The sequence below is a fragment of the Ursus arctos genome, unplaced genomic scaffold, assembly GCF_023065955.2.
Source record: "Ursus arctos isolate Adak ecotype North America unplaced genomic scaffold, UrsArc2.0 scaffold_10, whole genome shotgun sequence".
Classification (NCBI taxonomy): domain Eukaryota; kingdom Metazoa; phylum Chordata; class Mammalia; order Carnivora; family Ursidae; genus Ursus; species Ursus arctos.
Genome location: NW_026622764.1, coordinates 10022912 through 10038390, shown reverse-complemented (window position 1 = coordinate 10038390; position 15479 = coordinate 10022912). Strand labels below are relative to the sequence as shown.

General features: G+C 42.8%; 1 protein-coding gene across 1 annotated transcript in view; it reads right to left on the bottom strand.

Annotated features, from left to right (window-relative positions):
* NALCN (sodium leak channel, non-selective) overlaps positions 1-15479 on the bottom strand; it is a 300199-nt gene that overhangs the window by 30396 nt on the left and 254324 nt on the right. Inside the window, exons 19-28 of the mRNA XM_044381929.3 lie at positions 14687-14788; positions 14204-14273; positions 11559-11650; positions 11349-11471; positions 9234-9290; positions 8868-8988; positions 8641-8772; positions 7530-7697; positions 5790-5894; positions 2205-2311 (exon numbers count right to left, since the gene is read on the bottom strand). Coding sequence (XP_044237864.1) covers positions 2205-2311; positions 5790-5894; positions 7530-7697; positions 8641-8772; positions 8868-8988; positions 9234-9290; positions 11349-11471; positions 11559-11650; positions 14204-14273; positions 14687-14788 — 1077 coding nt within the window. The remainder of the gene's footprint in view (positions 1-2204; positions 2312-5789; positions 5895-7529; positions 7698-8640; positions 8773-8867; positions 8989-9233; positions 9291-11348; positions 11472-11558; positions 11651-14203; positions 14274-14686; positions 14789-15479) is intronic.

The following is a 15479-nucleotide window of genomic DNA, read 5'->3' as shown; positions in this document are numbered from 1 at the left end:
TGGACAGCTCGATAAAATACCCGAATCGCCCTGCCTTGGCCTCCTATGTCCCTCATCACCCTCCCACCTCCTTGGGAGGAGTTGTTTTTAGGGCTTGCTTTTCAAACACAGACCAACCAACCCAGAGTCCACAGCCCCAACTACCTCCTTTATCAGCTTCCACACTCCGGGCCACCATCCCCCTGCCCTAATCGCCAGGTACCAGCACACTAGGAACAGCCCCCGTGTCCGAGAGCTCACTGAAGTTCCTCAGCGAGCCAATCCTCAGCCTGTTTGCCCCGACTCACCCATTCCAACTCAGGGAAACCACAATAAAGGCTCCTGCCCACAGTTCCCCTGCGCCTCGTGACTGACCCTGGTGCTTCCCTGTGCCCCCCCCCCCTTCGTCTTGGGAGCTATGAGTAACAAACTAGCTCGTCCTTGGTAATTGTCCCTTGATCTGTTGGCTCTACTATACCTCAGATTTTCTATTAATAGACTGTATTTTGAAACACTCCCCAGTGTGAGGGTGCCTACTGTGTCATTCCTGCTGAGGGTCATCTTTGCGTGATTCCTCAGTTCTCGTTCCTGGAAACTTCCCCACAGCCCCTCCGGGAGGAGCACCCTCTCCCCAACACATAGCCCTTTGCAGCAGAGTTCCATCAAGATGGCTCAGATCAGGTGGCCCCAGGCACTGATGACTTGGAGCCTCCAGGAACACCCAACACCCTTGCCCTGACAGATGGTGAAGGGCAGCTTGCCTACGCGAGCGTCTCTTCTCGCCTTGCCGGTCTCCGACATGAAGCAGTCCCCATGGGGGGCCTCACTTGGCTGAGGAGGCAAGCACCCCTGACCTCCTCCCACAGCGAAGGGAGAGAAGCCACAGCACTGTCTACTGAATTCATTCACTTCCATGACCCTGTCTCTGAGCGTAGTGTTTCCTTTTACAGGAGCTGGGTGATGGAGGTGGACAATCTTTTAGTCAGTGCTGCTGGGACTGGCATGTGCTCTCTTTGGAATATAATCAAACTTTATCTCCTAGTGACCTCAGCTTTGAGGATTTGCCAAAATTCCAAAACAGTAGGAAAAAAAAATCTCATTTGAAATCTTGATATGAATAAATTATGTATGGTATAATATGCATTTTCACCTCACAAAAAATAAACTCTTTATGCTTCTTTAATATTTTATTTTAATGTAAATTAGACTGCTTTTCTAGTAAGCACTAGGATAAGGGTATCTCCATGTGTTGTGTACTTCCCTCTCCGGCTCAAGCCACACATCCAAATTCATCTTTTTTTTTTCATAATTCTTCAGTATTTAAACAAATTAAAACCCAGTATAAATTGTACTGAATTGTTTATAAAATCGAATTTCACATTAGAGAAATGCCAAAGCTGGTAACAATGAGTCCTAAGGGTACAACTGGGTGCAATGCAATTTCTTTGAAAGAGTGCTGACATTTCATAGAGCACACAAATTGTGACAAAACAGTCGTCGCTGTGGCTCACTTGTTATTCTAAGAGGGAAAATGAAATAAAAAGAAAACAGAGGACTACTTAAAAGGACAAATGAAGTTAATAGGACACTCAGTTCATCAATGAAGCCTACTGAGAGATTTCATTCATGGTCATTAGTAAACTGGATGAGAAAGAAGGTACTAGGCACTTCTAGCTTTGATGTAAATGCTTTGAAAACTCATTTTCAAGAAAAATGAATTTTAAAGAGAAAGTTAGATATAATCATTTGTGTTCCTGATTATTCCTTTCCAGTGTTTCCATAATGGAAATCCTTCAATGTAAATGGGTTTTAAAATGGAAACAGCTTTATGATTTGGGCTTCTCTACAACTATTATGAGGATATCAGATTCTCCCTTAAAGATATAAACTCAGGATGAGTTTAGTTTAATTTGATAGAAAATCTTTGTCTTTTAAGCCTCACTAATTTCCAATGCCATGTGAATCGAGATACACACTTCAAAGTATTAGAAAAATACTGGGGTGATAATCCCTTAGTTCCATGAAGCAACACGGGACTCAGTGTGCCACTTACTCGCTCATTTCCTGTATTTTTGCATCCTGTGGTAATTCAGTGCTTTGCCTTGTATTCCTTAAAATCATCTTGGCACCTTTAGCAAAATTACTTTTCATGCCATATTATATTGATTTAAAACCTTATACTGACAAATATAGCATTCTTCAGGATCTTTTTCTGATATGCTTACCAAACACGGGGCACCCAAAATCCAGGCTTTTTCTCTCCAGGTCTTAATTTTAAATTTAAGTTCTTGGACACACTTACATTAATTCTGAATATGCCATTACAATCTTCCTAAAATAGGAAAAAAAAAAAAAAAAGGAGGTGAGGGTGCCTAGTCAGACAATGAACTCCTAAAAGATCAAAGATAAGAAACACTTTTAACCTAGAATAGCAAAGGTTTTTTATGTGACAACAGTGATGTGCACAGCCACCCAGCAAACAGGGACAAGGACTGCAGAAGTGAGTAGTAAAAGTTCGCGCTGGAAACATTCACAAGTAGGCAAAGGATCCAAACAGACATTCCTCCCAGGAAGACACACAAATGGCTGATGTGCTCGGCGTCATTAGCCAGGAAATGCAAACCAAAGCCATGATGGGATGCCACTTCCCACCCACTAAGAAGCTATAATCAAAAAGTCAAATAATGAGCTTTGACAAGGATGTGCAGAAATTGGAATCCCCTCTACACCCTTATCCCCCTGGCACCCCCATGCCCCACACGCTGCTGATGGGATGGGGAAATGGTGCAGCCACGTTGGAAAATAGTGTGACGGGTCCTCAAATGACGAAACAAAGCATTACCGGAGGACCCAGCAATTCCACCCCTAGATTTTTACCCAAGAGAAATGAACACAGATATCTACGTGGAAACCTGTTCATGAATGTTTATGTCGTTATTATTGTAAATAGCATCAATTATAATGGTCAAAAGGTGGAAGCAATCCAAGCGTTCATCAGTGGGCGAATACATAAAGAGAACGTCGTGTAGTATGAATGACGTGCTGACGCATGCAACAACGTGGGTGAAGCTTGAAATCACTGGGCTAAATGAAAGAAGCCCATCACTAGTGACCATGTTATGTGACTGCATTCATATAAAAGTCCAGAACGAGGAGCTCTATCGGGACAGAAAGTAGATTCGTGGTTTGTTTGGGGATGGGGGTGTCAGGGGGATAAGGGTATAGAGGGGAAAAGTTCAAAAACAGTGTTTCTTTTTGAGGCAATAAAAATGTTCTAAACCTGACTATTATACAACTCTGAACATGCTAGAAACTATCGAATTGTACACTTCCAGTGGCAAATTGTGTAGTATGTGAATTATATTTCCAATAACAGTATTTTTCAAAGATTTTAAGACACGAGTAAGGAGTTTTTCACTCATTTTCTGTCTTTATTCTTTTTGTCTTATCTTTGCATCTTTGACTGTGATTGTCATATTTTGAAACTAAACCCCTTTCCTGGGTATCGTGTATACACTTGGATACTTCAACAGAACTTCACATTTTGATCTGGTTAAAGTCACCTTCAACTTTCAACCTTGTTTCCTCCTACCTTTCCCATTTCTGTCCATGGACCAGCACCTTGTCAACCCCAGGACAAAGATCTCAGGGTTGTCTACGGCTTTCCCCTGTCCTGCTTGGGCCTCCTCTCCATTCTTATTTACAGTAGTTTAGTTAATGCCAACATTATTTCTCTTCGGATTACCAATGACATCCTTTAAAACAACAGCCTTCTTACACAAATAATACCTCTTTAACTTCAAAGGCATGGAGAAACTTACCTGCAGTCACCCAAAGACAAACACAGTTGACGTTTGGGTATATACCCTTCCAGTCTCTTTTCCTATGCATGTGTGAGATGGCACAGTTTGTACCCTTCCATAGGCCAATTCTTCAGTTAAAATATATTGCAGTTATCTGCTCGCAGTAACTTTACACGTTCATCTACAACATTATTCCTGTTGGCTGTGTGGCGGTAGGTCAAATAGAGGCTCCCTGACATATTTGGCCTTACCGTCTCTTCCAGTTTCTTTCTGAGCCTGCAGGAGTTCACCTTTGATGGGGTGAGGTGTCCTGGCATCTTAGTTAAAAGCATGGACAATGTGGCCCGGCTGCCTAGACATGAATCATAGCTTCCCCACTTATTTTGGCCTTGGACAAGTTATTTAACCTCGTACCTCCATCTCCAGCTTGGTGTGGGTATGAGTAGATAGTGGAAAATCACAATGCACTTAGGCCATTATTAAGATTCTGAGACCTGCAAGATTCCTCCTGGGCTTCATCCTGAAATGTTGTCATCTTTCTGGCCTCCATTCAGTGTGATTCTAAAGTAACCCTTCTTTCCTGACTCGAGCGTGCGGGTAAACGCATCAGCTCTTTATCACCTCCCTCGTTAGCCAATTTGGTTCACCATGACCTTTATGCCATGTTCCTTGTTATGTCTTCTCAGGCTTATTGAAGTTCCGGAAACATCTGAGGACACAGGTGGTGCCCCACCTAGTGTGTCTCTTCTGCTCTGCCACTTCCTAAAATCCTCGCTGTAACATAATCGATAATGGATTTTGACTGGACAAAGACGTGACCTGTATTTTATAACCATTAGAGAATGAACAATTTCTATAATTGGTACCAATGAAAAATCTGTATTAGATAGCCATATATGCTGGAAATGGAGAAATAGGTATTATAGTTAAGCCCACTAGGCCTTCTGGGTACATGCATTTTAATGGACTGAAGGCATTATTTTACCTGGATGGAAGAGGAAGTGCTTTTGCTGTTTGTGCATAAGCAGTGCGTGGCTCACTTTTTAATCTACTTGCACCACAGGGCAGAATCCTAAGAGAAAGGGCGCTGAGAGTGTAGCAGTGATGGCGAATTATAACCGTACTTGTCCGGTGTTTCTGCAGGCTACATCAGTTACCTATGGCATTCTCCCATCTGGCCTTGGGAGGCCATGCTCTCTCCAGTGAAACTGGTTGAAATGAGGTGTGCTGCCTCGAGGCTCAGCCTGTAACCCCCAAATATGGAGGTGGTTCTGCGCTTCTATCTGCCAGCTAAAGAGAGAAGACTCTGAAGACAGCAAAGGGTGGACAAAGAAGGAAGACAAAAGGACCTAAGTCTCTGAGAGGGCATTTGGAGGAGAGCTTCCACCTTACCCAAGATGCAATGTGTTCATGTCATTATGTTCAGCTACTGAAACACTAGGCTTGTCCAGGAGCTGGCCTCCTCTTACTAACACTGACTGACGAAAGATAAGGCAAAGGGCAATAGCAGAAGTGGTCAAGCTTGGCTCTTTGTTAGCTGTCTTACTGGGGAAGATTCTAGACTTCCCAGTGGAGAGAAAGCTGGAATGGAGAAGCAATGAACAACGGTATGACAGTTAAATTTTGCCTCTTGTCCTTTCTGGGGGGTGGTGTTTGCTGATATGAGCTTTCTGTGACAACAGAGGCAGGATTAAGTGAAGGGAGGCCCAAAGGGAGAGTGTCTGAGACTCACAGCTACAAGCATCTGGAATCTTGGGTGGCTGTGCCAAAGGTGTCAACAGAGGCTCACACGGGACCAGCAGGAGAGAGTAGAATAATCTGGGGTGTGCTTTTAATCTCACGATCCTGTGCTAGCCAGAGAGACACAGTGCCTGCTTGAAAAGGAGTTGGTGGGAAGAGAATTCTTAGTTTTGTGAGGGGGTCCTCAAAGTAGCCTCAGCACGTGCTGACGGAGGGGTGGTGAACTACCCCAATTTTAATCCCAAAAGACAGAAAGCAGTATCTTACCCTTCTAATAATGTTGGGATCATTGCACTTGGCCAGTTTTCCCGCAAAAAGCTGAACTCCAAAGCTTGCAAAAACAAGCATTAGTGTCAACAAAAGAATGGAGACCTGAAAAAAATCGGTGAGACATCATATCTCTGGGTAAGAAAGTCAACAGTAGGCTTGATTTGAACAGGGATGGGGACACACGGCTTTTCAGATAAAGTGGTATGAAATCCTTGGTCTTTTCAGGATATCATCTAACTTTCCCACCTCGGGTCACTCAATTAGCCTTGCTGGAATGCAAAAAGAAGGGAATTAACAACAGCTTGTGGATTTTTAGAATAAAAACACGTGACTTTCAGGTAAGAAAACGGGCTAAGGTATTTTTGATATGACTTGGGTTTTCCTGATTTTGAAATCGAGACTTTAATAGAACCAAAGAAAAGTGTTTGAATGATTATATTTCCCTCATTTTCTCCAAATGGATTCCTACCTCTATCAGCAGAGCATAAATTAGGGAGAGAGTGAATGTGCTCTCTTGTGAGCAGTGAGGACATCCAAAGCAGGTGAGAGCCTTCGGTCCGAAAAAGCAAATCTGTTAATTGACTGGTGCTCCCTCTGCTGGACGGTGCCTCGGTGTCAGCCGCGAAAAGTGGCAGAGGGTAAAAACACTGAACAAAGCCCCTGACCTGTGCTGGGAGAATAATCTAAACATACACCTTAAATGTCCTAAAGTCACACAGAAACATCATCAGGAGAAACGCACAAATAGATTCTCTGCTAAATTCTACCAAGGCTCCAAGACGCACATACAATAGCAGTCAGGTGACACCCTTTTTTCCTTGGGTTCCAGCTGTGTGAAAAGCTACCGTGTTGTGGTTTTAGCGCAAAGATAATACGGGATTTCAAATACGTCTTTAAAAAAATATTAGCGATTCTGTACCTATAGAAACATCACAACCTGTCTTTAAATTACCCGAGAATCAACTGCAGCTACAGCTGTTCTCTCCCTGTGGGTGTGTTTCTAGAAAGCAAGATGTAAAATAAGCTTATGTAAATTAATTCATATTTTCCATGCTCGAGCAGAACTCATCAATAATAAAGAGAATCCTTTGATCACTCCTTTGTAAGGCATAGATCTTTCTGTAACGATTGTGAGCAACGAGCTGCCTACTCATCGGTTTTTCCTGCAGCCCTGCTCTTGGAAGACCCTCAGTCGGGACTGCCCCACTAAAAAGAATGTTTTCTCCCCATTTTCAAGTGTTCATTACTGTATCCTGAGGGTACGGAAAGTGGGGTATGCTTGTATGTTACATTTTTTTGAAGTTGCTTTATGTTAACACTCCAAAGACCGGAAACAAAGTCTGTGCTGTAAGAAATTGGGGACATACAAAATGAAATAAGGAGCCCAAGGTGTTAACTGCTAATATTCGTGATAGGTGGTGTTGAATCTTATCTTTAATTTCTAGATAAGGAAATGAAAACCAGAATAAAAATTAGGGTGATGAGTTAGGAATGGAAGTGTTAGCAAAGACAACCTCTTGGATTCTTCCTTTCATCGTACTTTTACTAAAAATGTTCATTGAATCAGACATACCAACAAGGCAGAGCATGTGTGGGTAAAGTTCCCGAATGTGTGTTGTGTTTTGTTAGAACAAGGTCGTAGACTTGCCCCTGGCAAGCGAGGCTCCCTGTGCCCCCTGTTAGCTTCATCACAGAGCGGGGCTGTGTGGACTGGAAGCAAAGGTAAGTGTAACATACCAGGAAAATTTCCTTGAAGCCGCTGAAAAGTTCTCGAACAACTTTCCTCATCTGGGGCACCAGTTTGAATATCCGCAGAGGTCTCAGGCACCGAAGAACCATTAAAAGCTGAGCTCCCGATTCAGCAGGTACGTTTTGAGGCATCCAACAAAGAAATATCAAGCTCACCTAGCAAGGGGAAAAGAAACCCCTAGAATTTATACAATTTATCCTTCGCTACCCACACTGTCTGAGAGCCAACTGCATACAACTTTCCTTGAGCAGAGATTCCACATGGCCCATAGGACAAGCATTCACCAGGTGCATATTCGACCTCTGAACTCCGAACCCAATCTACACCTGCTAGTGGCTCCAAAAGAAAAGTCGTCAGCTGTTCGCAGGCGTGAAATGGGGGTGCCCACACTGTGTGTACCCCGGTGCATTCTGCTCCTTATTTTAACTTACGCACTGGAGGCGCAGGTTAAAATTCCTTTGATCAAGGATACTAAGTCTTGCGCTTGACCTGATTCTCACTATTTTATTGACAATCTGAAGATACTGCATGTTAGTGGTCATGATTCTCCCTGTTATTGGAAAAGACATTGATTGTACGCCCTCTCGGACATACAGAAAAAATGAAATGTCTTTGAGTCCCTTTCTATGGTTTCCCAGTTTAGTTTGAACCGGACAGCTGAATGGTCACCTTGTCTCTCCAGGTATTTTGTATATTGGAATTGAAAGAAAGGTCCAAGCACTCTTGCGTTAGCTTGCTTTTAGCAACGAGGAGCTCATCAATCAATTACATGATGGAGGTGGGTTTTTTTTCTTTTTTAAATATGGGAGCCACAGGATTGTGGGGTGCAAACGAGATTTCTGTTTTAGGCCTTATCAATGTGTATCTTACGTGTGTAAGAGTGTGGTTGATGTATGTGGACCGTATCCATGGAAATTTTTAATGCCTCTCATTTAGATTTTTACATGCACGCGCTTCATTTGCCTTTAGTAGATTACCTGAGACTCAGTAATGGCATCTAAACCTCTGGAACGCGCGTATCTTTCTCTTGTACCCAGAAAGGCAGGAGAGTTCACAAAGCCACAACAGCTTCCATTTAGGAAGTAACCAGAGACTTACAAGATATATAAATATGTCCATGACTCCACCAAAGTCCCTGATGACAGCAGTTGGAGTGAAAAATAGGCCATCGGCCATAATCTTCAGGTTAAGCTCAATGCTCATGAATATCACAAACACGTACTCGGCGATCTGAAATGGGCAAGAGGCAGCTGGGTCACCAGGAAGGGAAGAGCCGCAGCCCAGGGTTTTCCGCTGAGCTGTGGGCTGAGATTCGGCAGCCGTACCTGCAAAGTTGGGGCGTGCATGACTCTTCGAAAGGGGGACTCAAACATCATGGAAATGCAGGAACAGATGGTTACGATGATCATGACCCAGTCCAGGTAAGTCACCAATCCCAGCAAATCACTGCCAAAGACCAAACAAAGCTGAGAAACGGATGCTGCAGAGAAGGCCGTGCAGGTGAGATGACCCTTCTGTGATTCTACAAATGTAACTGGCGTTGTTTTTATTTTTTTTTGAAACCCCCCCCATTGTCTATTTCCTAGCACGATATGGCAAGAAAATAAAGGGGATCTTTACATTTTTATGCAGCATAAAATAGTACATGGAGATTTCAAATGTGCATGGAAAACAGGCTTTGTGATGCTTACTAAAGTTGATGGTACTTCGTATTTTTCACAGCTCCTGTGACGGGATCGGTTTTAGATCTGTAAGAGACAGCAAACACAGCATTCTGCGACATAGCAAGCGTGTTCTCACTTGGCAGCGTGGTATTTATAAACCTCTTATCTACCTAAAATCTCTTTTATATCCTCTGTAAAATTACATTTCCTGGAACTGTGTGACTTTCAAAGGCAGAGAACATTAGATGACAGAAAAATCAGAAGAGTTTGATGTTTGTGAAAGTAAAGTTTAAAATTTCTCAAAATACTTGATGTCAGAATTCATGACTCCAATCAACAATTTCTGACATGGATGTGACAAAACTTTGACTTCCATTTAAAAACACTCCGTTAAAATCTCTGCCTTAGCTGTTCAAGAATTCCCTCATGATTGTTCAATTAAACCTCCAGAAATTAAATACAGCTCCCCCGCCCTGTGTTTAACTGTGATCTTGTGGAGTGATTTATATAGAATTTTTTAAGGCCCCCACTTCTAAGTTTCACTTTCGGGGAGCCCGTGATCAATCTTCAGTGAAGCCCCTGACAGTCTGTGTGTGTGGGCTCTCAATTACAAGAGTCTTCCTCGGCCCACATGAGCTGCAGAGCTGACAAAAGGAGAGTAAGTCCACGCTAAATGGAGTGGAGAATTAGCAATTAGTTGTTAGCATGGAGGCAGCCAACAGGGTAATTCCAGATGAAACACTCACTTGAGGAACTGATCAAATCAACTCTAAACTACTGGCTTCTTTCTTTACTGTGTGAAAACTCAGGCAAGTTTTTAATCATTATGACTCAGGTGCTTTAAATGGTAAGGGTCTTTCTAGAACAGCTGAGAGAACACTAGGCTGCCAGTCAGAGACAGCTATGCGCTAGCAAACCTAAAATGTCCTCCTCTGTTGGAGGAGGGGGTATACAAATGACGCCAAATGGCTCCTGAGGTGTCTTCCAGCCCTGAAATATTACCACACTGTATTAGTTTCCTAGGGCTATTGTCACAAAGGAGCACAAAGCGAGTAGCTTAAACAACAGAAACATTTTCTCTCAAGAAGTCTGAGAGGAAGGTGAGGGCAGGGTTCTTCCTTCTGGAGGCTGTGAGGGAAGGACCTGTTCCAGGTCTCCCTCCTTGGTGTGTAGATGTCCATCTTCTCCCTATGTCTTCACATTGTCTCCCCTCTGTAAGTATGTCCAAATGTCCTCCTCTTATAAGGACAACGGTCATATTGGATTAAGGCCCAGCTTAATCACCTCATTTTAATTTAAGTACCTCTTTAAAGAGGCTATTTCGAAATAAAGTCACATTCTGAGGTACTAGGGGTAAAGCTTCAATATACAAATTTTTGGCAAGGGAACACACACAGTTCAGCCCATAACAGATAGTGATTATCATATGCTCTAATAATACCATCAGGAAAGATCCAACTACTTAGATGGAAATCTTTCACACTTTCTCCAGGACTCTTAAAGTCTTCAGGATATTTACTAAAGTTATGCGGGACAAAAATTCCATTTCATCCATTGGTTGCCTGCTAACATTAGCTTGGGGCGTCACAAATGCAGTGTCCTCCTGGTCGACCATCGACCATACCGACAGCCTCTTACCCATTCCTCCCACATGGGTGGAGACAGAGACACTGGCCAGTGGGGTTGCTTCTTATAACAACTGGCAATGGCAGCAGTGGTCAACTTTATTTCTATTTTACATTTTTCTAGGACAATCCACAAAGAAACTACAAGTCTGAAAGAAGGTGTGGGCAATGACCTTCCCCACGTCATTCAGTCTACTCTTGGTTCAGTATTTCCGAAACAAAATGTGGAGTTAGTCACACTGACAGGAATGTATTGGGTGACTGTTAAAGATGAGCACATAAAAATGGCTGTTCAGTGTTTTATACACGTGAGTTTTATATAAATGTTAACGACTTGCAACCTTTGTTTGTTTCCCACCTGGTCGGCCGCTTGGCAAAGAGGAGCAGCATGATTAATTAGCCCACGGTTTATTTTGTGACCCCATTAGGATTACATGTTCCTTCTTCGTCGTATGACACCCCCCCTGCTGTTTGTACGACGCAGGCCGAACACCTGGCTGAAATGGAGTGTACTTACGCATTGAAGCGTGCCCGGACCACCACCCGGCAGAAGTTTCTGAACCTGTGCTCCCGTCCAACGATGAACAGTGGCTTGTCGAAGTATGGGTGATTCTCTCTCAGCTCCTCCTCCTGCACTTTCCTGGAAGGGGAGATTCACGTACAGTGAGGCTGAGGGAAAGGCCGCCATTCCAGAGCGAGAGCCCAGGAAGACCATAGAGCCCCGTACCGTTTCATTTCCGCTTGTTCCTTTTTTTCCTGGATCATCTTGATTTCGCTGTCTTCTCTTTGTGCATTTCTATATCTCACTGTATTGGAATGCTAGAAATACAATAAAAGGGGGCATATCAAAAGGGAAGATTTTTTTTTGAAGGCCCAGAAAGATCATCTTTAGAAAAGCTGAAATAAATATCTTTATTGTAATATATATATTTTTAATGACCACAGTCATCTTAGCAAGGGTATTTTTTTCCGTCTAAAGGGTATTTTTTTCCAATAAAAGTATTTGTTGAGGACCTATTATGTGCCAGGCACTACAGTGCTGGGGATATGACAAAAAAGCAAAAAGAAAGGATAAAATCCAGTTCTTGTGGGGCTGACAATCTAGTCAGGGGAGACAGATAAAAACTGAATCACAATATGGGAGGGGGTTAGAAGATGTTTAGTGCTATGGTAAAAACCAAAGGGGACAGAGCAGACCAGTCACAGTCACAACAGGCCCCAATAAGAAGCTGTTATTTGAGCAAAGATGAGAAGGATCTGCAGGCCACCGGGTATCTGCAGAAATGCGCTTTTCCAGAGGAGGGGTGGGTCCTCATGCACAGGGAACAGTTGTGTGGACATGGAACAGCCAAGATGCCCTGTGGGTTCAGACAAGAGGGCAAGCACCAGGGTAGGAGACACTGAGATCAGAGGGGTGGGAGGGGGCCTGATCATGCAGGACCCCAACTCTGGTTCTCACTCCCTGGGACATGGGCAGCCATTGCTCAAATAACCTGATAGATATTGTCGCAAGTATTCCTTAGATTTCATTATCTGTATCTTCTATCATTTGGAATAAGTGAGATAGATGAAACTCTCTATTTTAAATTGCTTCTGTTATGGAGGAAAAGATATCAGGAATGATTTCTTAGGAAATTAGCAGAGTCTCATCACCTTTTGCTATGGAGAAGGTGGGGGATGGGTTTTCATTAAACGTCTGTGAAATAAATAGAATGAAAAGACTTTGAAAAAGAGCTAAGCCTCTGGAATTGAGACTATTCAGGTAGGGCCTTTTGTTGTGTATACTTAAACACATGCTTTCAAAGCCATGTTCTAATTTGGCTCCTTATACTATGTATTTCTAGTGAATCACACTGAAGGAAAGTGCTTTGAACTAGTGTTGCCTCTTTGAATTTTCTCCTCGAAGTTTTCTCCACGCAACATGCCTGGCCCCAAATTATGTGTACATAGGCCATGTGTTGGATCCAATCACAATTTCATGTAAACAATATGGGAGATCATATCAGACAGAGCTCTGGCTTAAAAATCATGGTGCTAACAGATGTGCACACTAATTAGAACCTTGTAAAATGGGTGATGATGGTATCAGGTGTTCTCATCACCAACTTCTAGTGTCAGTTGTGCCTGGAACACTTACTTAGGAGAATTTACTCTAAGATAGCAGTTGCTACCGAATGAAAGCAGTTGGATTATTCTGGAAACTCCAGAAACTCAAGAAATGAGAGGTAAAGTGGTGAAAAAGACAAAACCCAAAAAACCCTAAGGCTTGCTACCGTTCTCTTGCTAGACATCCTTTCTCCAATGCCATCCTTGGCTCTGAACATTCAGGATTCTGCTTTCTTAGCCAATTTAGCTAGACTCAAGACCTATATTTTAATGACAGCGTCACCAATGATAATTATTTAATATGGACTTTGCAAGGAAGGCTCTTAGAAATCTCGGCATGGTACAGCTACTGCTGAGTCTAACCCAGAGGTTAGACTTCTGTCTCGGTGGGTTTCCCTGGGTTTTCATGTGGCCTGTTTCTTCTCTTCGTTCGGGTCTCTGGTCTAAGACAGAGGTACGAACACTGACCATCTTCTCAAACATTCTCTGGCCCCAAATCTATACTTTTGATTTCTTTACATCATTTTATTTTTCTTTATAATGCAGAGCAAAACTGTCACAGCAATGAAGACATGATGGAAAATAAGTAAAAAACACTTCCAGAAAAGATTATATATTTGTTTCCTAGCTTAGGTTTTGTTTCTCTTACTGGGATGTAAGTTCCTGGAAGGCAGAGGTTTTGTCTTGTTTCCCCACTGCTCCTCCCCACTTAGAACAGGGACTGGCACATAATCAACACTTGGTAAATATTTTTTTGAGTCAGTTAATAAATCAACGAATGAGCTAGAGTCTAAAAGCAAAGAAATTCTTGGGAAATAGTATGCAATCTTTGAAAGAAAAATTCTTCTAGAAATAAGATTTTATTTCCTAGTAGGTAAAGCCCTGAGGTTATAGATACTAGATCTATATTCTAGAATATTTGGACATTTTAGTAAAGGTTTAAAGTTACTGATACACATCAATTCTATAAAATGCTTTAAATATCTTTAATATCAGTCAAAGGCAAGTGACACGTCACTTTTGTGTTGCTGTCTTAATGAAGACATGTGCTTTGTGGGATGTCTGGATTTTTGAACAGTTAATGGTCACTCTTTCGTACTGGCCATTCAATTTGCTTCCTGAGTTCCCTGATTCCCTCTTATATAAAGTCCTACGGAGACAGGACAATGTGATAGAAGGACCCAGGCTCTGCAATGTCCTAAACAGGAATTTACATGCATTTTCATAATCATGCTTCCCAAATCCGATGCATCGCTTAGAACTTACATCTTGAGTCAGGGTTTCCAGAGATTTTCCCCTGCTGATCCTCTGGCTATTGGATCCATGTCTCAGTGACCTAAAACAACCACAACCAACCGGTCAATACCTCCAAGACCAAATTTTGACTTTTGAGCAATGACCATTATAAGAACAAAATAAAGTAACTTTTCTGATTCCGTCACGAATGCTTATTACTTCTTTTTGTAGCGAAAGCTTTTGTTTATTCAAATGCCTTTGATCCCATCTAGCAAATTGCAGAATTTTTCCTTCTGGTCTTAAAAGTAAGAATTTGGCCATCACCAAGGAAAAGGGTTTTGAAAGATTTTTTTGCCTCTTTGAATCTGATTGTGAGTTTCGTTATTGTTGCCATCAGCAAATAGAACAAAGCTCCCGCTCGCCTGTCTGCTAACCGGGGCTGTGCCCAGAGCGCATTGCCTGAAAAACTCCTTTCCTTGGTTTCTCTGCAGCTTTGTCTCCTGGTGTGTTTACCTGCGCTCTTGGCGGATATGATGCTGTACACTGAGAATTGACCTTTCCTTTGCTGGCTGGCCCTCAAATGATCCGCTCAGCATGCGCTGTCGAGTGCAAGCTCTAGGGGAAAAAAAAAAAGGAGCCCGAGATAAATGCATGATCTGTACCCTTGGGATGAATAATACATAACTGCTCATTACTCTTATTATTTTTAAGGAAACACCAGTGATAAGGCAAAACACAGCAAATGACACATAACCATGAAAGAAAAGGGGCTTGAGCCTCGGTGTCAAGAACACTCACAAAGCACAGCTGTCAGAGCTATGAGGCAGTGCTGGGAAATAAGCAGAAAGCTCCCGCCCACCACGACGGCCTCCCCCCACCCAAGGGGAGAGCTTCCATCAGGACCCGGCAAGCGGTCGGGCCAGCCTCGCCGTAGGCCGGCATGACGTTGGTTTTGAATTTAGACCAGGAGGTTTCTAAGAACAGCCCTTTGGGGAAGGATTTGTCCACCCAGGCCTCTGGGATGACAGAGTATATGTTTCAAGGCGATTCTGCAGAACTCCAGGAAAATGGGAAATCATAAAACTAGAGGCAAAAGTGACTGGTAAAGAGAAGTAATGAAAGCTGAGATTAATACCCCGAGAAACATCAGGCTAAAGCCCGTGGCTTACAGGTAACCGCTTACCACTTTCTTTGCAACCACGAAACTCTGAGGACTTTTTAAAACGTGCCCTCTTGAAACCATACCTGGGCTGGTGTAGTTTCAGATTTGCTAATGAGGGAAGATAATTGGGTGACTCAACACCTG